The following is a 24980-nucleotide window of genomic DNA, read 5'->3' as shown; positions in this document are numbered from 1 at the left end:
TTTGTTTCAAATGGCACAAGAAGATACCATTTGATATATGGACACTTATGTTACATAGGTGTATATGTATAAATGTGTTCTTAAAATACACACTAAAAGATTTAATGATTGCAAATTTAATTCTAAGTTGCTCCGCCGGTTCTTAACCTTGAAATATTGTACCTTTTATTCATAGCAGTTCACAAAGAATTAGTGCACGAGTTAGACTTTTAGCTAGTTGTTGTTTCTTTAGTCAATACACCGAGAGTTAGTATCTCATTTTTGGTCAAATCTCTTCGAAACGAAACCGGTTTTTATGCTAATCAGCCACCAATGAGAGGGAAATATACAATCCAGACAATGACGAAACCAAAAAGAAGCAGCAACAGAGGTAACCATTGTCAGTTCGACTCGTTTTGAAACACTTCCGCAACAAACACACAAATGAAACTGCGGTCAAGATGGAAAAATATTCTAATTATCACCAAATAAACAGATTTAGTTCTACAAAAAAACGATTAAATTTTACTTGAGGCGAAATATATGTTGCTTACTAAGCAAAGTTGGTCAAACAGAGTTTATGGCCTTAGACTAACCTAGAAAATATGATCTTTACATGGATAAGTAACGAGTGGTTAGTATATATTTAGGCAAGAGCAGAGGGCAAGTAGTAAGTGCTGACAGTACTAGTGGCCGGTCTGGGGCTAGGTGTCTGGTAGGAGTATCCATTACTAGATCCCGTTGTCGTCGGTATCAGTGTGGGTGTTATGGTGGTGGTGCTTCTTGTTGTAATCACTGACGGCGTTGAGGTCGTGACTGGGCGGTCGGGATGTATTGTAGGCTTCGGCGTTTCAATTGCACCTTCTGTTGTTGTCGTATAGACAGTTTGAGTAGTTGTTGTAGAAGTAGTCGATAGATCATCCGGAGTGAAATCTGTGATTACCTCTGTGGTGTGGTGAGTGACTGGTTTTTCCGTTGTTGTGGTGGTGCTCGAGAAGGTAACGAACTTATTAAATCCAAATCCAAAGCCCCCTCCCGATGATTTGGCCTGTAGCAAGCTATTCAGAATTTGGATTTTCTGCGATATCAGATTCGAGATAAGCTGTGTATTGATGGGCGAGGCTGTCGCTGTGGATTGATAGCTGTTGCTGCTGCTGCCTGAATAACCTAAAAATAATCCACAGAGCTTTCAATTTCAAGGGTCACTCTCACTTTTTATTCGTTCAATTACCACCCGTTGGTGCAAACACCTTAATGAAGATGGGCTTAGCATCGGCCACTACAGCTGCGCCGCAAATTAAGAGCGCCAAAATTGGAATAGTTCTAAGCATGTTGTCGGCGTCCACGTTATGACTGGCCGCCGCGTCACGACGCTTACTTTTATACACGAGGTCTCAGACACAGTAGAATCGTCGGAAGATGGCTCAGCTGTTTAAGTTGTCACTTTATGATTATTGTGCGTTTTGCTTTGCTCATCTAGCACTTCGTATACATACATATATCCGAATCTAACGCTCGAGTGGTTTGCAAACATTATGCCAGTATGCTATGATGCCAGTCTGCCCCTGGATAAGGCCACCCCACAGTGCCAGAGCCAGAGTGGTAAGTGATAAGTAAGCATTGCCTTCAATAATTTATTGCTAAATCAAGTAGTTTATGATCTGACAGGTACTCGTATTAACAATCAAAAGAGAGAATTTAGTGTGCTCTTTGGCAAAACTCCATAAGATGCTAATATCTGAAATTACCTAAATATAAGAATGTGCATTTTTTATTACAAATGCGAAAACTATTACCCATTATTTAATATAGGTGAAAAATGAAATGATTTTTAGCAAAATATATGCGTTAAATTTTTGTTGTTAAAGATGTTTTTGTAAGTCCATCAAAATCTATTTGTAAAAAAAAACTACACACATAAGTGTCATTATCTCCCACTAGATAATGCTTCAGACTTTGTGCTCCAATTTTAAGTTTCCGTCTTTCGATTCATAACAAAAGAACATGCCAAGGCAACGATTCAGCTTCCTATTCCATGCAGCTTCCACTTCCCACTTGACAAGCAATTCGCAATGATTTGTTGGTCAATAAATTTAAACAATAGTTGCAGCTAGCTTCTAAAAATGTTTGCAGTTCTTTCACTTCAACAAATAGAACATTTTTGGTAAGAGGAGTTAAATTTTTTTGAGCTAACAGTATATAAAAATTAAATTTTACAAATTAGAAAGAAATATGACTAAGCGGTTGTTGGAAAATATTATTCATTTTCAAGCTTGCTTATTGTTGATACTAAATTTCCACGCCATATTGCTGACTAATCAATTGATTTAACCTTGCCTTTGTTACTTAGTTAAGCTTCTGTGGCAAATATAAATTTCCAATCAAAACTCAAATGGCTGACCTAATTTTATTTATATAGAAGTTTGTATACCCTTAATTGATTAAATTGACAGTCCAACTAATTATCTTAAAATACTTAATCAATTTTTAATCATAGGATTAAAATATAAATAAATAAATATTGTGTATACATATATTTTAGTCAGTTCTATGATAAATACAAATTATATTTTTCTTTTTATTGCAGTTGTTGGTAAGTGTGTAACAAAATTGATAGCAAAGCATACTAAGACAATGTAGTGCTTAAAATGATCAAAATTAATATTCTATAATACATTTTCCTGTTTCTCAAAATATTATAATTGAATGACAAACAGTCAACAAGTTGTGATCAAAGTCAAATCTATTTCAAGACGAAATTGATTTCATTTGATGCAATCAATATTTAATCTTTGTTTGATATTAAACAGTTCTGCAACTGGTTATTTGTTGCTTTGTTGTTGAAATTTGAAGTGACAGCTAACAATAATATGTAGCTGAAGGACATTGTGTTGGGTTGATGCTAAAGCATGATGTAATTTACATCTCATTAGGTAAAAGTTTTTGATAAATAGGCCTCGTGTCTTTATGTAAGCATTTTGAACCCTTATTCAGACCTCTGAGTTCTGATTTGCCAACTTATACATATAAATATGTACTCTATACTATATTGAATGGCTAGATAGATAGATACATAAGAAGTAGTTTTATACTTTATGACAGCCAAATGTTTGCGTTTGTGCTCATCCCGATGAGCCGGCCATAAATCGTTACATCATAAGCTCTCTCCAGTGTGAGCAAATCCACCAAGAGCACCAAATAGAGACAGAGAACTGGTACGAGTTAAATATTCAAAGTATTGCCAAACACTTGCCGGCTATTCATGGATGTATAAAACGGGAGGGGTGGGTCTCGGAGTTTGTATTTGGGTGATGCGTTGTGTATTTATTTATTTGGCTGCTGCCAGAATTATATGTTTGCATTCATTTATGCAAACAACATGTGAGTGTATGTAACTATGAGTGTATTGGGGGATATATGTGTGTGGGTGTATGCGTGTACCGTCCATAACAGTAAATTTTTATAGGCAACACTTTGACTCGTAAAGAAAAACGATGGCTACTACCACTCCGTTTCCGCCTCGATTGCTGGTGTGGGCATTTAATAATTTAGCCACGACTATTTAGTTTCCATTTCCGCAAAATGCTTTCGTGTTAACGCCTCGAATGCAATAAATAAACCGATGCGGCCAATGTTAACCAAGCAGCCAACCGCAACTAGGGTTTCACCGTCCATCCGTGGGATCAGGAGCAGCAGCAAACCATGGGCTCATCTCGGCTCGGTTCGGTTTTCCTATCGCCTAGTACGGTTTTCATGTACTGGCATGGAAATCGGACGGTGGCGGGTCGGGTAAAAACAAATCCCATAATGTTAACTCATAAATATTTCATTTTATTGCTCAACCTCAAGACAAGGGTTACTACACATTGCTTGAGAAGCAGCAGAGGCGGCGGTGGCGATGGCGTCAAAAAATGCCAGCATAAATTATTGGACTGCTTGGATTTTAAGGATATGCCATTTAAGCACCCTTCTCAGTCCGAGTATGTGCTGGTAGACTTGAAATTTCTGCCTCGAAAATTCTTAAGCCATTTCTATCACATAATTGGCATGGAATACTCAGGAAGGTGATTCATTTTGATTTAACCCAAAACAAAACTAACAATACACAAAACGGACTAAGAAGATTATCAAATACCTTTTGAATAAGCACTTTGAAAGCACAAGGGGCATGAAACACTCAAAAGCAAATACTCATAATTAATAACAGATGCTTTGTATGTACACAGATACATTATCTGTGTGAACGGAATTAATCCAATGTCATGTGATTGGCAGAAGTCAATTAAGTCATCAATTGAACATTCCTTTACATCCGTAGATATAAAGGTGAATGCCAGTTATTCGTTTGGCCAACACATGTGTCTTTTCCCAGACACAGAAATGATGGCAAAATCATGGAGCGGATTTAACTGTGCAAAGGGCAGCAAGAATAAGGATTTTAATTATTAAAGCATACTCTTGAGGGACTAAATAGTTGTATTATCATAGTTTGCATAGATTGACCGGATCACCACCAGGTGTGACGTAGTCTGTAGTGTTTAAAAGCTTTTTTAAATTCCTAAAATAGCATTTTCTGTAAAATGCCTCAGTTAATCTTACTTGCAGTACTTCGGTCCTGGCAAAATCATAGCCGTTGCAATGTCTAAATGCAGCCAGCAGTCGAGAGGGACATAGAAACAAACGCAATTGCTATCCATTGAACATTCACGTATAAAGTTTTGATTGCTAACTCAAATTATCGGGGCTCAACTCTTTGCCGCTTACTTACAGCTGACAGAGAATGCTGGGATAACAGAAAGAGAAAGAAATAGAATGAGAGAGAGAGAGAGAGAATGAGAAAGTACAAAAGACGAAAGTCAAAACAGCGCACAATGATGTTACAAAATTTTACAAATAACGTAATCGGAAAAGTTGCCAAGTTTTGCCTGCTAGTTTTCATATTCCGCTTTCGACCGGCTGCGGCTCACAACTTATTGAAAAAATGCCATTCAATTGCCTTGTTACCAGGATGAAAAAGAAAAACGGAAAAAGAGCAGACTAGGACAGGCCGGGCCAGTTCAGCTCAGACTGAGACTCATGGCTGGTTGCCAGCATAAATGCCAAGACTTCGTCTGACTTTGACACTAGTGCTTCAGGCATGGACCCTCGTTGCCGTTCGCCCGGACACCGTCCTCCCCTCTGGATGGCCGACAGTTCAAGTATTCTTTAACGCATCCTATTTCAATGTATTTTTGCTGCCGCTGTGGCTACGAAAAGGAAAGTGCGAAATTGGCACAGCAGTGACAACCCGAGGAGCCGGTGGTCCTCACATCTCTTATGCGGGGGACTGGGAACCTAAAGTAGGTCCGAGAGTGGGAATTAGGAGTGGAACTGGAACTGGACTTGGGTCCGCTACGTAGTTGTCGATGTAGTGGAAAAATGCCATAATGTTGCCAACTACGTACAAACAAGAAAACAACAAGCTGCGTAAAAGTTTTAAGTGCTTTCGAACATTTTGACAAGTTGACTTTTTGTTGTTGTGAATGGAACCAATAATGTTCCAAAAGCAAACTTATTTTCCTGACATAATCAATGAATATATCGTGCACGATTGAGTCTCGATGGAGGAAAATTGAGGACGGCCTCGATTTGGGAATGGGACTTCGCAGTTGTCCCCAACTCCGTCCTCCCTTCCTCCCTTTACAAAGTATTTGTGTGTTTTAGTCTTTAAAAATAATACTCTTTTTGTTTGGTGGGGTACTTGTACTTGAAATATGATTGGATGCGAGAAAAAGAGGAAAATTCACTTTTTTTAAAGAGGTTTTCTTTAAAGATATTTGGAAAAGTTCATTGAAATGTATTTACAACTCTTTAAAAAGGAAAATGTTAAATTTATAGACTTGATTTGAAGAAAGACATCTCTTAAGACATGATTTTCGTAATATATTTATAGAGCATACAATTTGCTTTATTCGAAGGAAATAGTTGAAAAGTCAAAAGTCTCCAATGCACATACCTGGACACGTATCCATGGAGTATTTCTCCTTTTTGATGACGGTAAAAGCACAAAACGTATTACAAACGAGGAGCAAACTTCTCATACCATGCACAAAAAAAACAAGCAAGCTTCATCCGTGCCCATACCCGAATTGTATTCACGTCAGCACCAGTTGCTGCATTTGAGTAAACAGACGTGAAATTTGTGTGAAATGGCTTCCTATGGGAATGTTTACATCTGGAATGAATTTGCAAACTCTGACAGTTGTTCGCGTTTTACGTCAGTCAACGAGTCAGAGCCAGGAGTTCAGCGTCAGTGTCAGACTGGCGCAGGTAGAAGGACAGACAGTCAGACATTTCACAGACGGGCGGAATGAACTGTGGGGGCGGGGCAGTTCCGACCTTTCGTCTCGTTTATTTATGCTCTATCAACATTCGACAAGTTGAAGGGTACGATTAATTTAAAAACTGCCAATTTCTTCGATTTCCCCTGTGTTGATATATGACCGCGAATCGAAGTCGTTCTTCTACAAATATGTGTCAGTATTTCCAGGGGTTTCCTTATTTTTTTTTGGCAATGACAAAATTAAAATGCCAAGTAAAGTCGAAGATCTTATCACGTGTGAAATCCATTAGGGGAAAGAGCCAAACGAAAACCTGTCGAACGCATTGACATTTATGCTCTTTGGCTCAAACTAACGAAGAGATGCGTCGGCATTCAAAGATAGTTGGCCATGCTTTCCATGCCCATGAGCTCCATTTTCCATTACTGTGAATGGGAATAATATGGCAACTCATCTTGCCGGTAATCGAGTGCCTCATAACCGTAACCATCAACATAATGATTGACATAACCATAACCCAAACCCAACCCCAATCCCAAGTTCAACTCCAACCCTGAAGAGCACGCGACCGAATAAGCGGCAACCAATTTCAACTGCCAGTTGGCCATTAACTGGCCACAAAACTGCGACTTGGTAGCTCCACGATTGACAGTCGTTTTGCGCAGCGGTTGCAGCCAACCAGCAACCATAACGAGGTTGCCTCACAAAGGCAACTCAACAGCATCGAATGTCATTTCCCCTGTATCGATTGTATTCGATCTAACTAATTTATTTATTTGTTGATTTTATAGTCCTGTGGTTCATAACCACGTCACATCACACCACACCACACCAGAATACGTTACGCAACTCTTGTGTGATATTCATCAGCGTTCGCCATCAATGGTTCATTGATTGGATAAAGTTCCTAATTGTACGTATATTCTACATGCTGATTGAATGAAACCGAATGAGGAAGACAGTTCTGTGCGCTACAATAAAATCAAATTACCAGCCATTACACTTAACTGGCATAGTGAGTCATACCAAAAGTTATAACAAAATCGTAATACACTTTTGATGTCTATTTACACATTTGCAAAGTTAACAGAAAATAAATGTATTGATGGAGCCGTCGATTTACTACCTGTGAATCCAATCATTAGTCCATCTAATAACATTCCATCTAATTTTACGCTTAGCAGTTCTTAAAACGTACTTAATAACAGATATGACCAACGATTTGTGACTATTCAAATGTTACCTACAATTTTTTCTAATTTAATTCTCATTCACTTTTAATTAAAAACAAACGCCCAAAGTGCCATATATCACCGCATAATTATTAATTTACTATGTGTAATGCCAAATGTCGGCATTAGCCATTAGCTATATATTATTTAATTATATGTTTGCAAATTATTCTAATGCAAAAATTTTTAAATTAGTTCAGCAATTAGAAAATATTTTTGGCATGGATGTTAAATGAGATTGCCGAATTAAAGAGTTACTATAAAAAGATAATAGGGACGACATATTCATATCGTTACAGATTAGCATTATAGCTTCAAGAATTCGATAAGAAGACAGTCATTGTTAAAAATATATTGCCTTCTGCATTGCAAACTTCTGTCCACAATAAATACATATACCCATTTTGCAATGATATAAAAACATTCATATATGAATTTACAATTAAATGGACTACCATTTGACACCGCAGAATGAAACGACAAAAAGTTTTGCTTTTCTCCAATTTTTGTGCACATGTGAAAATAATTATAAAAGTTTTGTGAAAACAAATTGCAGTTTTTTTTTCCCAATGCATGGAATAATTGAAGATACTTTTCGAGCAAAATTAAAGTTCTCCATTTGAAATAAAGCAAGAGATTACAATTGCTATACATATATCGATTGTTATAATAAACTTCTTTGACTTGATAATATCTGAATGTGGATAAGTTAGTATTAAATCGAGTTGTACACCAATTTAGTCATCAATGTGTCGATTTAATTTTGACAGCATGCCAGATTCCAGGATCACACGCAAATGTTCGTAATTTGTTTTGCTGACTCCCCTACTTGGTAAGCAAACTTGGCCATGTGTCCTTAATGCAAACAAACCTCTGCAGAACATACAAACGTGTATTCAAATCTACGTCTATTTATGGGCATGAATATGCGCATATTTGTGGCCTTCGGTATGTCACTGTGTAGGTATGGAGTATTGTATGCTTTCCTTGCTCATTTGGTTCATGGTCACCGATGCTCATCAGAGCCACAGTCACAATCAAAGCCACACCTACCGCATACTTGTGCTCTTCGAGGACTGTGCTTCAACGGTGTGTGTCTATGTGTGTGGGTCGCCAAAGCCTGGGAGATATGTAAGTAAGACCCGTTGCCAGCAGCAACGAGCGTAACAAACTAATTAGGTTGCTCTATTAATGGTACTTCCGAAAGGGAACGGAACTGCTGCTGCACTCACTGTAAATGTAAAAGTGGATAGCAAGGACCAAGAAGTAAGAATCAGCGCCAATTGCTAAATGAACTTGTGTCTGCTCCTGCATAATAAACAGATGAAGAACTAACCGATTTGCCCACCCAAAACCAGGTGATGGGCGATAGCTGACTGATGGAAAAAAAAGGCAGCGCCAGGAGGTACCACAGAGATGAACACATAGTTGGCAGAGTTGCGCTGAGCACGTATTAAATCCAATGAGGTCGCATTCATTGGGCAAAGTGATTCCTATTCTGAAGTCAATGCCAATGCTGCTATCCAGGCCTGGAGTGAGAACTTTCACCCAGGGGCGGCATCAGCGTCAAATGCAGCTGCGCAGTCGAGTTAATTTAGGAGTTAACGGCATTTTACTAAGCATTCGTTGGTTTTATTAAACACTCCACACTAGCACAGAGAAAAACGAAAGGCCGCTGCCAGGAGCAAACGTTGTTGTGGTGGTAGTCCCCAAAACAACTTTGCATTGTTGTTTTGCCATTTAGCTGCGCACATTAACCCAAACCACCAAACACTATCATGCCATTCTTGTTTCACTACAAACACTCTCTGCTTTGAGTTTCAAATGCTCATTAGCTGCAATTAGGGCTAATTGCATTATGATGCACTGCACTGGTCTGCCCGAGACTCAACTGAACTGAACTGGTCTACTACTTGCCCACAACCACTAAGCAAACAAACTGGGCACGGACAGTGCCAGGACAAAAACAAACGATCCGATCCAATACGAATACAAATATAACTACTAATTAGCTTCAGATTTTATTACAAAGCAATTTAATTAGCTTTAAGTGAGTAAATTATTGCCAATAAATCCAAGAGAAACAAATTACGCATTTTCAGTCAATTTTATCCATCTGTTATTAGAATTCAACATGTACATGCTGTGAATATGTTAATGTCGATTTACATTTAGAGAGAGAAAGACCCTGGGTAATCGGCCCACACAGGGCTTCTGTATGGCTTATAAGTGGTTAACGCAAAAAGCAATGGCCGGTTAGAAATGATTAAGTGTTTGGAATGGTTGTCATTTGCGCACTTCAATAAATGGCAAATTAATTTTAACAAGATGTGTGCAGTACCCAAAACTATCAAGTTTTGTTTACTGATTCACGTTTAATGCAATGTGAAGAAGTTAATCAAGACATGTTTAGCCCTTTGTTAAATTTATAATTAATTCTTAAATTCTTACTGGCGATATTTTTACTCAGATTCAGAAGATTTATTATAATTTATAATACAGTTTTTGAAAACTTCAAGAAGGATACTCCCTGACAATCAAAATGCTAATCCTAATTGGCGATTCCATTTTGGTTGATTAAAAATTCAACTTTGAAGTATGGGTCTTTTATCCTTTGCCATTTCCATTCCTATTTCGATAAAGTTAACATCTTTAGTCATTTTGAGAATGTTCGGAATTGAAATCTCACAAAGCTAAAAGCACTTTCCTGGCTGTCAGTGTTTCAATTTTCGAAAACAAAAAACCATTTGTAACAATGTTTTTAAAAAAATCAAAGATATCCTTTAGAAAAAACTATTGGATTTGCATTGTGTCTATCAAGTTGCCAATATTCAGAATGCACTATACAAAAGCAATACAAAAATATGTACTGTAAATGAGTTATAATTGATGGACATTCCGCAAATTAGGGATAAGGATAAAATTAAATGAAATGGAAACCACAATCTAGTAGAATGAATGGCCAAATGGGGCTGGTTGGGCGGTTTGCCGGCTGGCATACTGTCTGGAAGCTGGCTGTCTTTTGCAATTTCACACGTCAACAAAAATAAAATTTAATTTATACGCCTTGCCAAAACACATTTCTGGCACATACTGGCCAAAACTGGGCCAGGAGTGGAAGCAGCAGTAGCAGCAGAAAGAGGGAACGCTCGGCTAAAAATTCTATGCCATTGTTGTTTTTCGTGTCCGAGCCAAGAATTTGAAAACAATTCGATAGCTCACACAGGACGCTTTGTTTTAGCAGCAAAAAGCAGCCGCAGCAGACATAAAAACTGCAGAGCGATTCACAAAAGCCCAGCCCAAAATGAAATTTCTATATATGGATTTGAGCGCACATCGATAAAGATTTATGTCTCCTTGGAAGCCCTCGTATTGGGTGTGCCATAAAAATAGACAGATGAGCTGAGTGTGGGCTGACTATTGGGTTTACGTTTTGTGGGATTGGGTGTGTAATGGATTGGGCACAAGCAAAAAGAAATTTGTTTCTTATGCAGAAATATCACCGAAAATAAGTCTAAAATATACACATTCTATATGATAGAGACCCATTTAATTTGATTTACCCCAGAATGGAAGAAAGGACCTTCTGACGATGGGAATGCGAATGGGAATGAGGATGAGTGAATTAATGCCAGCATGAAGCCAATTTACTGAAAAGCGTAGACTCACCTTTCTATAATAACTTCAAAGATGCGAACAACAAGAGAATTTCTAATTTCTGGTCCCTTGTAGATGCTTGATTAGCATTTCACTTTGGTTTTGTACGAAGTAATCCATCTCCACCACAAATCACTCAGCATTCGTCTTTGAAATTTGCTTGCTGATTAGCAAACGATGATGATTAAAAAATACTCTGAAATAAAAAAAAAAAAAAAAACAAGGAAAACCAAGTCCAGTCGGTAAGCCGTCTTCTGCGGCCTGGTCTTTGGTCCTCATCAGCGTTTTGATTTGTTGGAATTTTTCATAATTAGAAGTCAGTCAAATGTCGTGAATTGCAAATTGCAAATTGCAAACTAATTGAAATTCTCCGGCGCAAGGCAAGAGAAAAAGACTGAAAATATTCAGGCGATGATTTTGCCAGTTATTGCCAGGATTGGTCCATTGGCTCTTGGACTCTGGACTGGACTGGTGGGAGCAACTCAGGGTGTGAGTAGTATGTATATGTATATAGTATGCGTATGGGAATACGCCTTAAGCTGGGTGTAACTATATACATACATATGTATGTATATACATATATTCAACATTCTTGAATATTCAGCAAACAGTTTGATGATTTCTTGGCGGTGCTTTTAGACATCGTCATCTTCAATGCCATACCAACGCACCAAATCCCTCCCGTTGCGTTGGGGGAAGGAGTCTCATGGGTAATTTCACTTTGTATGCGCAATGGGCGAAAAATTAAGCAAAAGAAAGCTGCAACCGAACGAACACACACACACACACACATATATACGCAGTGTAGTAGGCGGTGAATGAGTGATGGGTGGTAGAAGGGGAGAAGAAGCAAAGCTAAAAGAAAAACAAGTCCGCGAGCAAAGCTCCACGCAGGACTCTGGGCAAAGAAATGATTTCGAAAAACAATATCCGCTTGGTTATTCCTTGGACGGTTGGTTGCTCGCTGTTTGGCCAGTGAATTGGCGCGTTGCATATTTTTGCAATTTATTTGCGCTTGAATAAAATCCCAAGATAAAACACCAACAACCAGAACGAAGCAAAACTTTACCAAGACAAAACCAGACATGGATGGACAATAAATATACAATATTGAAAGACTTTTAATAACAATCAAGGGACAGCGATCCATAATCGAAGGCTAAGCGTTCCCGGCCCCTTCTAACCGCCATTGTTCACTTCACATGGAAATGCAACTGACTGAGAAAAGGGGGAAGGAAATTGAGCGCTGTTTAATTTGAATGCCTCATTCACCGCAAAGAGCGAGAGCTAATTCGAAACAGTGGTTAAGATTTGAATGTGAATGTATTGTGCAGTTCCCCTAGGAATCTTTAAAGGACAAAAAAAGATTTTAAAAAGATTCTGAACCACTTTTCTCAAATAACAAATTAAATACATATAAGTACGTATTCATATTTTATTTGATTTTTTTCTCTTTTCTTCATATTATGAGAAAAGAGAATTTTTGTTTGGTTCAAATTGGAGAGAAAATACAACAACTCAACTTGGCTAAAATGATACAGAATGTATTCAAATGGGCCAAGACTTCTAAAGTTTTGATTTTATCTAATCTTAGATGTTACATAAAATGTGAGAGTGAGATATGCTAATTTTATGGTTATTGTCCAAAGGTTTCTCTTGTAAACAAAGCAAATTCAAATTTTTTTTATACACTCTTATTGAATTCTTAGTGAAAATGGTGAAATTTTCCACATCCCAGACCTACCAGAAGAGAAGAAGATGTTGAGTCACCACCTCTCTCTCCCATTCAACACCGCAAACAGAAAAAAAAAAAAAAAAAACAAGAGGAAAAAATTGAAACAAGAAAAGTTTAAAAGGACTCTTCTTCTTTGTGAGGAAAAGCGAATGTTCTTGTTATTTTTTTTCTTCCTTCTTTTCTGTTTTCTGTTTTTTGTGTATGTGTGTGTGTGTGTGTATTGTGTACGCTTTCATTTCTAAATCAAAAAGCAACTTGAACAAACTCAAAGAAAAACGAGAAAGTAAAAATCGCGTAAGCAAAAGGAAAACAAAACGGTGCCACAGAGGCCGATGAGTAAACGAAGCGGCAACATAAACATAATGAAAAAGTATAAACTTAAGCAAACTTAAACACAGAACGAGTCGATAGCGTTAGATAAGCCAGCACACGGCAGCACAGTTAGATGCACGATGCGATAGGGATCCAGATCAGGGCATGGAAACATGGGATGCTAGTGACAGCGTGAACACGTTTCTTTGACAACGCACAGAATTACGTGAGTCAATTGTCGAGATTCTCCCCCGCGAAGGCTTAGAACTGGGTTGGGTTAGAAGATAGGATACCACTGGCAGACGCATCAATTCACATCGAGCTAACACAAGTTGCCGGCTCATTGGAAAAGTTGAGTTCATCTGCTGCACGTGATGTGCAATGGACAAGGGCTGATGTTTATGCTGAAGTTGAACTGGGGCCCCCATTCTCGTTCCAGTCTCGTCCGCAGGTCTGTCAACAAGTTTCCACAACAAAGTCAACGGCGGTGTAATATTTTTGAAACTTTGCACCAACTATATACATAGATCCACAATGTCTTCCTGCCTTGTTGTTTAATTTTAAATAAAACTTACTTAATCCTCTAAAATGGTAGATGACACTGATCTTCCTAGCTGCAATGCAATAATGAACATGGGAAAATACTCTTATAAATACGAGATAACAAGTTGTTTATATAAAATAGTGTGCCATCAAAAGTATTGCAAAATGAATAAAGAATTAATATTAATATCATTTAATTTTAACGAAGTACATCGCGGGGCGTAATGCTCAATTAAGCATACAATTTCTTATGGTATGCACGTTTCATTGATTTAACCCATGTCTGAAGCAGAAATTACTCAATTTTAGCCATTTGGCAATATGTTTGCCGCGTACTTGTACAGATACCAAAAAAAAAAAAAAAAAAAAAAAAAAAAAAACAAACAATAAATTTTATCCAAGAGTCTAATACTAGAAGGGAATTTCTAAAATTCTGTTTCAATATCGACTACCATTGCCCAGCAGGCCAGTACTAGTTTCTTTCGTCGTCCGGCTGGACTGACTACGACTACTCGGAGCTATTCGAGCGCATCTTGTACGAGGCGCTTTTAGAATTCCGTGCACGCGTGTATCTTCAAGTATGCGTGTTTATAGCATACCAAGAACATGGAGGTGCATGAGTTTTGCTTGTTGTTCGCCACTCAACAACGCCGACCGCAACACGCCATCTCTTTCTATGATTTCTACACTCTGCACCTGCTCCTGCCTCTTGGAATACTTTGGCTAGTTCGCCATGCTTGCGGCCATTTCCTCCAACTCTCAGTTGTGTGTGTGTGCTTTGTAGTTTCTTTTCTAGCTTGACCGCTCATTTATCACCGCAAAGTCAACCAGAGTTTGACCTTCATCAATTTTATTCGTGCATGAATTGCTGGTTCAACTTTACGCTTCTTCTTTTTTTTCCAACTTGTGACTGGGATCTGTGGGTTACTACTAATGCTCTGACTTCATCGTTTTGTTCAAGTTGCCGTCCCCCAAATGGGTCAGAAACGTTCACAGCTAAATAACGATGTTGCATGTTATTATACATATGTGAAGGTACTGTACGTTGCTTTTTTTTTTTGGGTGTGATCTGAATTTTCTTGATTTATACTAAACCTCTTTTTGTGCATATTATGGATATACACGTTGGGTTTACACTTACTTCTATGTGTACGAAAACCTTTTATTGGACAACTTACACTCTATAAAACTTTAAGTATAATCAAAATTCAGCATGAACTGTACTGAATTTACCACCTACTCGTAAATTATTTTGGCAATGCTCCGGCCCTGACCCAGCCCCTTTATACTAGCTAATTGCTGTGCAATAGTGGTTGGTTTTACGGCACTCAATAGAGCCGGATAAGTGGTTGTCGGTTGGCAACATTTATTATCAAAATATAATGCACCATCCATGCAATCAAACTACAAACGGGGGAGAGCAAGCAGTGAGGCACTTGACTTTGCTTTCGCATTAATCTGAGCCCCACACACAAACACTCACATACACACACACACACCCACTGAACTTTTTGGCGGAAAGTGAAAATTTTACGAGCCCGTTGCACAAGGGGAGCGATAACAAAAATACAATAAAAACACCTCAGGGCTAACATTAGGTTCATATTAGAAAATTTATGCGCCGGTGGCCAGCTTTTGTGTGCCGAACACTCCGATAAGATGGCCAAGGACGTAAGCAGAGGCAAAGATATCAGGCCATAGTTCCTGTTCCTGTCTCGCCATTTTTAGTTTACAGCCACAAAAAAAAAATGTGTCAGTAAAAATACACTTTAAAATTACAATACAAACATCTTTTTTTAACAAGACCAATATGACCCAAACTAAAACACTGAGGTAAGTTTTATTAAAAAATATTCCAACTATCACTCTACTATCAACAGAAAGTTTAGATTTCGAATTCTTAATCTCATTCCAACACTTGCTTTGTATACAATTGAAGGCATTGAAGCCTGCGGAAGCCCAAAGTTAGTGCAAAGTTTCCCGTGTTGCTGTCGCTGCAATGGGCGTTGGGTGTTGCTCGCCTCTTTGGCCCACTCGAGAGAGCAACACCGCTTGGCATAATTGAGGAGCCTAGACGCCATTTTAGGGCACTCCCGGCTGCAGTCTGTGCCTTTGGCAACGTGGGCTCTTTAGCTCCCTCTTCTGCAACGACAGTTTACTGTATGTTCATAATTCAAAAGTGTTGAAAACGTTTTGCGGAAAAGTCAAAGCGCACTTGAGTGATGAGTTTAATAAGTTGGACACTATAAAAAACTTTACAGAAATAACTTTACAGCAAAGAGAATATAAACTACTTACAATTTACATAATTAATTAGGCTTGGAGTTCTTTAACTGCAAAATTGTTGATAAAAAAAACTGACTGCTGACAGTCAAAATAGAGCATAATAGTTTGCCCACATAAGCATATATTGTATGAATGTAAGTAGTAGGTAAACTAAACTCAATAGTGGCCAAAACTTTTTACTTTTATTTGAATGAAAATGGTCCATTTTAAATTGTAATTTTTGTATCTTCTCCCTTTGGTTTAATGTCCTTAGGTTAAGACTTTGGTCTGTGACTGTAATTTGAAGTTAAAATTCCTTGGAATAAAATGTGTTATGTAAATATTATAAACCGCTTGATGACTAGGTAACTAAGGGATAATGTAAAGTGCAAATTGGCTTGTTCTATTATTATTATTTTTTTATTCAACATACTTTTTAAAAAATTATAGCTTTCAATCAAATTAATTTGCTATCTTTTCTATTCGTTCTTGAATATATTTGCTAGAGATCTTGAGATTGACATCCTTTGGCACATCCGTTCTATCTAATTAGGACAAGGAAAGCTTACTTGTTGGCTTGACTTAAAGTAAATACAGGGGACCAAGGACCAAAAACTAGGGACCGGTTGCCCGTTTTGGTCCTCAACAACAAGTACAATATTAATTTGGCGAGTGTGCAAAGAGGAGACGAGCTGAAAATGCCATCGCTGACATTTCGTTGTTGCTATCTAAATCTTGTTCATGCCCAACTAATTAATTTGTGCTTTTGCTTTATTCCGCTACCCCAAACGGAAAAGCGAGGCTCCACTCTCACTCACAATGCTGTGTATGTAGACCATGTGCGATGGGGGCGGGGATGAAAATGGCGCGTCTAGTTTTCTTGGTTAATGTTTCAAATATGTTAACAAGATACTTTACAATATGCCATAAAAATGGTATGCCTGTCCCGGAATAGGTACAACCAACTGGCAAAAGTCAGCGGATTTCTGTATACTGTTTACATAGGTTTTTGCTACTGTCTAACCAAGTTTGGGGTCCCTTGATCCCGTCCTATCCCATCCCATCCCAGCCATGCCATGCCGGATGCGCGCGCCCCAAAAAGGCTGATGACACAGTAGAATATCGTACAGCACACATGACTTGCACGCACACCCAAGTGTGTGCGGCATGCTTACTCAGATGTGTTGTAAAATTATGCATTAGTTTTATGTCATTATGCGGCATATTAAAATCTCCTTAATTACGAAACGTAATCAACAAAGGTTCGGTCCACGTTTTTGCCTCTTGGCACGGGGCTCGAGCTCAGTGCTCCGTCATGTTTCGTTCTTGTTTACACTGTTGTTACTTTGCTGCTGTTGTTGTTGTTGTGGGTGTTCCTGGGCCATCTACAATGAACGTACGTGACGTGTGGAGAGAAGCTAGCAAAAGTCTGAGTAAACGAAAATGTCGGTAGCTAAATTATTACGAGTAGTCTAAAATTTTTCATTTTGGTTAATGTTTGTTTGCGCTAAATATGTAAACACATAATTTTATGAACCAAAAGACAAAAAAAAAAGGCACTCAAGCAAATGAATACACGAGCGAGCACAATTTGCCTTCTGTTTTTCTTTTGCAAATGAGGCAATGGAATCATGCAGAAGGATTTCTATTAGCCTCGTTTCCCATATATGTACATATGTATGTACATATGTTTGTACATATCGTAGATTGTAAAGAGAAAAGAAATATTTTCATGTAATTATAAATGTAATTTATATTTCATTAATCAAAAACGATACTGAGACTTTAAAAGCGCGATAAATTTTATAGAAATCGGTTCATCAAATTGATTTTGCACACGAAACATTTTAAACTTTATAAATTATATGAGAAAAGAAATCATAAGAGACCAGAAAAAAAATAACACTGTTAATAAAAATGAAAATAATATTATTAATTCATTATCTGCTTGGTCCATCTGTTCCGAGAAAAATGGTATTAGCTCCAAAATGAATGAAACCAGCCAACCAAATAGACTTGACTGACACACACACTCACACACATAAATTCATATATGTATTAATTGGGTTCCTCAGTGTGAGTGCTTTTGCAGGATGAGAAAAACTCATTTATGGACTTTTAATTGTTCCAGTTTGCTCTGGGGGTGTATGAAGTATGCTTTATTGTTATCGGGTCGCCATTAATATGCAACACAATATGGTGGCATCCACCTGCCGTGCATTTATAACAAGAGGAAAAAAAATTATCACAAATTGAGCCCAATGAAGTTGGCACTGGAAAGTGCATTATTTATAAGACCATCCAATTGTCTGGTTAGATAAGAGATCCCTTTTAGTGGCGTTTAGAGAACTCTGTGTGGCTGCACAGGTAAGAAGAGGAGGCATTATGCCGCCACTTGGCCCTGTTCGCAGTTGGCAGCAACAACAAAAGCCTATTATTCTGCACGTAATAAACATAAAGTTGGCGCAATTTGTAACATAAATTTAAAGGGCTAACGTAAATCTTGACGGCAATTATGTGTTTGGCAAACGCTGCGTATACGCAACGCGAACTGCCCGGGTTCATAACTCATGCGCTTCATTTCCAGCGAAAGCGCCGCCAACGGCAACAATCATACCAACACAAAGACAAACGCTTCTCTGAAAAGCGGAAGAAGATGGTGATGGAGATGGGAGATGGAGACGAAGCTGAATCTGGAGCCTGGTATGAGGCATGGCTAGCAAAAGGAATTCAAATAGCCATAATTTATCACGTTGAGATTGCAGCTTCGCATTCGCACGCAGACGAACAGCAGATGAGTCTTGGCCGTCGACGTGGCCTGTACCAAGGGTGGGTCGTCGGGTCGTTGTATGAGGGCCGGTCGGTCCGGGTTGGGATGAACTTTTCGAGGCTAAGGAATGTGGAAGGATTAGGTCGCCCGCTGTCGCGAATGGCACATGAATAGGGATAAGTACAACTGCCTAAGCTGAAGCTGAAGCTGAAAGCGTCTTGCAAAACGCAATTAGGCGTGCGACGAGACCGCCGCGGGGTAGCACGGGCAACAAACTTGGCCCCAGCAGTATTGGGATTTATGATTTCCTTTTTAATCAGATTTAATTTAATGTCTGCGATAAAGGTAAAATAATGCCCGGAGATTTATTAGCGCTAATTTCAACCTAATGCCCAGGCAGCAACTGCAAATGTGAATTTCATAGTTGAAAATGGGTCGAAAAGGGAATACAGACAAAACAAAAACAGACTGAAAAGCAAATGTAAATAGAAACAAAGTGAGCGCTGAATTTGCTTTAACAATATTCATGTAATAGAACAGTAATTAAAGCTTGTTTAAAGTGACAAAGAGATTGGCATTTCAGATGGTCATTAGAACCGTCGAAGAAGTTACTTGCTGTAATTATCTATACAGTCGACTCTAAATTAAAAGCGTTTAAAAACAATAAGCTGTAAAACAATTTCAGGGAATTTAAGACCCTCATCTTAATAATTAATAGTTTATTCAGTCCTTATTGACAGTTTTCCACCTGGTTCCCTATGGTTTCCATTCTTAAGAACCACATTTGATGAAGGGCTTACTCTTAGGGATTAAACTTCCTCTTCTTTTTTTGGAAAAACTTCAAATGCTCAACACAAAACAATGAAAATGGTAAAATAAATAAGAAAAAAAGAAAACAAATTCGGAAAGAGCAGCAACAGAAATGGAAACTTGGGAACTTGAGAGCAATTCTGAACAAATAATATTCGAAAAAAAGGAATATATAAACTGGCCAGAACGCAAGCGATAAGTGCTGAACTGTAGGGGGATGATTTCGCGATGAGGCGGTGACGACTGCCGTCGCTTCTAATCTCCGAACGGAGCCATAAAAGGCATTTCGCAAACTTTGGCTTAGGTTCATATTTTATTCAGCCGCAGTATCCGCCAGAAAGTTGGCTGCTTTTGCGTTTGGCTTTGGCCTTGCTTTGCCTGTGCGGTTCTGGCCTGGCCTGGCCTGGTTACAGCTGGAACTTCTTAGAATTTGTCTTAGCTCTTGGTTTTGCGTATATTTTAATTTTATTTTTTGTTGTTGTTTTCTTTTTTGTGCGGCAGCGACAGCAGCAAGTTGCCTAGCTGGTTTTCCTGCCAGCGCCTGCCTTCATTTCGCTGGGCAGTTTTCCCTTTGCTGCGTTCTGTGTGCCATAAAACCGAATAGAAAGAGAATGAAGCTGAAAGCGCAGAAAATGCAAATCATTGTCCTGCGACTTGTTACGGTTGGCTGTTCACACTGCCCATCCCGCTTTCAGCTTCAATCGTAGTCCCAGTCCCAGTTGTACCCGCAACTCGCACCCGCACTCGCAATCGCAACAGCTTTCAGAGCTCGAAACGAAGACACAACTTCCAGCATCCTTAAGAAGAATTGTTATGCGGTTGGAGTGTGCTTACTGTGTGTTTGTGTGTGTATGTCTCCTTCACGTCCTCAGCAACCTGTGATAATCGTCTTGTGGGCAGTTGCCGTTTTTCCATTGCCCTCGCTTGGTTCTTCTGTTTTTCTGTTTTTTTTTTTTTTTTTGGTTTGCTGCCATTTGTTCAACAACTCAGTGGTAGAGCTCTACGTTGGTCCTGTTGGCCATATTCCACGGCTGCATGTCCGGACAGAGAGAACGAGGTTGAGTGCGGAACATTTATCATTTGATTACAATTTGACGGTCAATGTGACTTCTTGTCCGGGGTTGTGGACACTGAATGAGGCAGCGGATGGAAAATTAAATGTTCTGTTTCTACTCTTGATTGCGCAAAGCATTCTGTTGTTTCAGCTGGTTTATTTGTTTCTTATTGTTTGCCATTGTCTTCTCCCTTTTTGTGTCTCTCTTTTAGAAAGCAATAAATGAAATTTACTTTTTAATAAGTGAGTGTGTACATTCTGCTTCCCGCATCTAAATATTTGTTATAAGCAACTTGTCGCTCTGTCATGCATATTTCATAAACTGGAAAATCAAATTAAGGTGCGCCGCCCGTTTATGTTTCCCCAGAAATTAAAAAATAATAAGCATTTTAGTTGACTTGCTATAGCACTAAAATGACGTTTTAAGATTATTTGCTTAAACTATATCAAAATTAATGAATAGGTCATTGAAATTGACTATGCATATGCAATCTCTCTCAAGCAGCTCAATCTACCATCAATACTTATAAACTGATGATGATTTTTCTTGGCAGCAGTCAATCATTTTTTTGTCAGTTACTTACTCAAACTAAAAAGAAAAAAAAATTCCTTTGTTATTCTTATAAACGCAGAGAACTTCAACAATACACTGCATCTCTTGCCATCACAAATCACTGCAGCACCAACGAAACGAAATTCATTAGTCACACTTTTGTGAAAGTCATAACAAAAAGCCATTAGCAAACATTTGCCAGATACATTCTCATATATTCGATTATTTTCGCTGTCATTGAAAATGGGAAACAGAAATTTCTGCTCATTTCCAGTCTCGTTAATAATATGCCTTTTTTGCATTTATGTCAAAGTTAGGGGACTTGATAATGGACTGGCCCTAACGCCACCAATGGGCTGGATGCCTTTTGAGAGATATCGCTGCATGACGGATTGTGAAAGATTCCCCAGAGACTGCATCAGGTGATTCAGGGCATTCCTTTCGCTTTCACACTTTACAATTTTAACTTGGCAACCACCAATAATGATTGATTTTATTTTGTTGAGTTCAGTGAGAGACTTTTTAGGCGCACAGCAGATCTGTTGGTGTCTGAGGGGTATGCCAAAGTTGGTTACAAATATCTCATTATCGATGACTGTTGGATGGAAAGGCAGAGGGACAATTCTACAGATGAACTTTTGCCCAATAGAGTTCGTTTTCCCAGCGGTATGAATCATCTCTCTAATTATGTAAGCTCTCATTGAGTGCCACCATTGAGGTGTCCAAATAATTCACTTTATTTCTCTAGATTCACAATCGAGGTTTAAAGTTTGGTTTATATCATGATGTGGGCTATAAAACCTGCATGTATCAAGGTCCTGGTGCCATTGGTCATTTTGAGCTCGATGCCGAAACATTTGCCTCATGGGGAGTTGATTATGTTAAACTGGATGGATGCTATGCAACTGAGAGAGATTTAGATGAGGGTTATCCAGCCTTTGGTCAAGCATTAAATAATACCAAACGACCAATGGTCTATTCCTGCAGTTGGCCATTCTACAAATCAAAAGTTTGTATGAAACAGTCATTAATCAATTACCATTATAAAATATTTATACAATTTTTAGCCCAACTACCAGATCATTAAAAAACATTGCAATCTTTGGCGTTTCGCTGAAGATATCAATGATTCTTACGAATCTATAGTCGATATTATGCATATCTATCATAAGCAACAACATCTTTTGGTCAATCATAGTGGTCCCGGTCATTGGAATGATCCAGATATGGTAATATACATATGTATATCTGAGTAAATTCAATATATAAGTATAAATCCATTTTACTTAGCTAGTATTGGGTAACTATTTTTTAAGTTATGATGAAAGTCGTTTACAGTTCGCCGTATGGGCAGTAATGGCAGCGCCATTAATTATGACTAACGATTTGGAGACTGTACGCCCCGAGATCAAAGCATTGCTACAGAATCGGTAAAAAAGACTATGAAAAATATCTTAAATTATTCACATTAGAGCTATATCTTCAGCGATATTATTGCCATAAATCAGGATAGTCTTGGCAAACCTGGCAAGTGTATATTGACCAGGAGAAATTTCCAGGTATTTAGTAATCATATCTTTGATCAATAATTCTATTTTCACTGTAATATTTTAGGTATGGGCACGACCAGTTGAACCAATTAATGCTATGGGAATGAATTCGTTTGCCATAGCCTTCGTCAATCATGGCGAGTTTCCCGAATGTCCTTTATGTCCTCAAACATGCGAAGTTCTCTTAAATGAGATGAGATTAGTCAATCCAATGGGTTATACAGTTGTGGTAAGTGCTTGCAAATAAAGTACAGACTTTTATGATAACAATCAATTTAGGACTTATTTAATGTAAGCAATGATTTGGGATTATATAAACCAAGGGATACATTTAGCACAAGGATTAATCCCAAAGGCGTTAACTTTTACAAGTTTACTGTGGTCAACATTTATTAATCATTTGCAATTTTTCCACACCAATGTATAATGGCCGCTGGTGAGAAACTAAATAGAAAGAAACCATACGGCTTTGTTTTTCATTTTTTTTTTTTTTTTTTTTTTTTGACATACATAGAATAGAATAGGTTATAAACGTCATCAAACACACGCCCGCAAATAAATATTATTCAATTTATCTATCTAAAGCACTAAATAAATATTTATCAAAGCGAGCTCCAAACAGCAGACATTGTCATGTATATATGTGGGCAAGTGTGCACTGGTTATTGTTATGCAGTATAAATAAATGTATGTACATACACATCAAATGTATGTATATGCTTGGCTTGCTCATATTATAAATAACATTGTTTGGTCGGTCGGTCGAGTCGGGGCATGAATATGATTTTGACAAATTAGTTCATGTCCCCAATAAAAGTGAGCACTGAAAATCCATTTGGTTATTATTAGGATAAGCCTCAACAGCAGGACTTCCGATGATAACCCAAATAACTTGAATAAAATATATTGTATAATCCATAAACAAAGATGCAGAGCTTCTGACGGAAAGCCATCAAGTCGGGCACTGGCACGTAAGCACACAGGCGTACCTCTCCCCCCTCTTGGGAGACACACATACGCCCACCACCGACCTGGACTGTGTTGTCAACTTCAATATTTCAGTAAATTTATTGACCAAATTTCATCAAGGGATGAACCTTGGCAGCCATCGAGCATATTCAATTTAACCATCCTACCCCTTCCATAACCTTCAGCCTCCTATTTGGCTTCATGGCTGCATGGCGAAACGACATCAAAGGGGAGGAGCAGTGTCGGTCGTCGTCGCCATTCATCGCTCCAACCGCATACCTACCTACCTGCCTTCAAATGCCAGCTGCTGGCTGATGACTGAGGCATTATCCTCTAATAAATATTGATTTCGGTGTAATAAAAGGACATGACAGAAGCTAACAACATCCTCGACGGCATTAACGGCCATGCTACCGCTTACAATGAACACAGAGAATGAACACACCCACACAGCTGCAATATTGGGTGGCTGGTTCAAATTTGTAGACTGGGCGAAAAACAAAATATGTGGATTAAACACGCGCTTGCTGAAACGCCCGCACACGTGGCTTCTGCGACTCAGAAACAAAAAAAAAAAATACAGAAAGAGAGAAAAAAGAAGCATAAGCGAATTACAAAATAAATCGCCTTAAAATATTTGCAACAAATCCTGAAATTATTCAAAATTAAATATAACTACCATGTTCAAATTATGTAAATTTTTTTCTCTTTTCCAGCATGAAGTTCACCTTTCGTTTGTTATCCTTATTATTAGTCATTTTGTAGAACGTGCTCCCTCACCCAAAGCGGCCCAGCAGGACGAATGTGATGCGCTTTGTTGTTCTTTTTGTTGGAGTGTACAGGATCGAGTGAGGAGGCACTCTTGAGGGAACGTAGCCAAAATGAAAATAAATATGAAAATCTCATGTTTACAAGATCTGGCCTCACAAAATGCAAATGCGCCCTCCCTATCGAGTGTTCCGACCAACGACAACGACGAGTTCCGAATGAAAATGTCCTTAAGAGAAAATATCCCCAAATATTTTGGGATATATTCTACTTGCCGTCTGCTAACAGCACCCACAACCTTTTGTATTGATGTAGGTCTGTAATATGTTTCCTCAGTACACCGAGGCACTTTCACTGGGATAAATTACGCATGGGCTGAGGGCTTCAAAATTGAATTATGAACATGAAAGTAAAAACCCAACATTGTTCGAAGTTTGGAACGCTTAATAGTTATTCTTTTCAA

At 38.4% G+C, this 24980-nt stretch overlaps 2 protein-coding genes and 1 long non-coding RNA gene across 5 annotated transcripts; 1 reads left to right on the top strand and 2 right to left on the bottom strand.

Annotated features, from left to right (window-relative positions):
- Positions 1-476: 476 nt before the first annotated feature.
- Positions 477-1319, bottom strand: LOC137585284 (salivary glue protein Sgs-3). Its single transcript, XM_068300993.1, has 2 exons — positions 1211-1319; positions 477-1146 (listed from the first exon to the last, which is right to left on the bottom strand). Exons 1-2 carry the CDS (start codon positions 1308-1310, stop codon positions 626-628), a joined length of 621 nt encoding a protein of 206 aa, XP_068157094.1. The 5' UTR covers positions 1311-1319; the 3' UTR covers positions 477-625.
- A 216-nt stretch (positions 1320-1535) lies between these two features.
- Positions 1536-21314, bottom strand: LOC137584850 (uncharacterized). Its single transcript, XR_011033512.1, has 3 exons — positions 21262-21314; positions 11201-11384; positions 1536-1727 (listed from the first exon to the last, which is right to left on the bottom strand). It is a non-coding gene; the product is annotated as an uncharacterized lncRNA (long non-coding RNA).
- Positions 21276-23239, top strand: LOC137584847 (alpha-galactosidase A-like). 3 transcript variants are annotated; one of them, XM_068300430.1, is made up of 8 exons: positions 21276-21652; positions 21742-21919; positions 21979-22239; positions 22310-22459; positions 22521-22660; positions 22717-22789; positions 22845-23009; positions 23060-23239. In XM_068300430.1, the coding sequence occupies exons 1-8, from the start codon at positions 21474-21476 to the stop codon at positions 23174-23176; spliced, it is 1263 nt and encodes a 420-aa protein (XP_068156531.1). In that variant the 5' UTR covers positions 21276-21473; the 3' UTR covers positions 23177-23239. The 3 variants fall into 3 exon arrangements, with proteins under 3 accessions (XP_068156531.1, XP_068156532.1, XP_068156530.1); XM_068300431.1 differs by having other exon boundaries at positions 22298-22459; positions 22569-22660; XM_068300429.1 differs by having other exon boundaries at positions 22298-22459.
- The last annotated feature ends 1741 nt before the right edge of the window (positions 23240-24980 follow it).

The sequence above is a fragment of the Drosophila tropicalis genome, unplaced genomic scaffold (genome assembly GCF_018151085.1).
Source record: "Drosophila tropicalis isolate 14030-0801.00 unplaced genomic scaffold, ASM1815108v1 contig_878, whole genome shotgun sequence".
Lineage (NCBI taxonomy): Eukaryota > Metazoa > Arthropoda > Insecta > Diptera > Drosophilidae > Drosophila > Drosophila tropicalis.
This window is presented reverse-complemented; position numbering and strand designations above follow the sequence as displayed.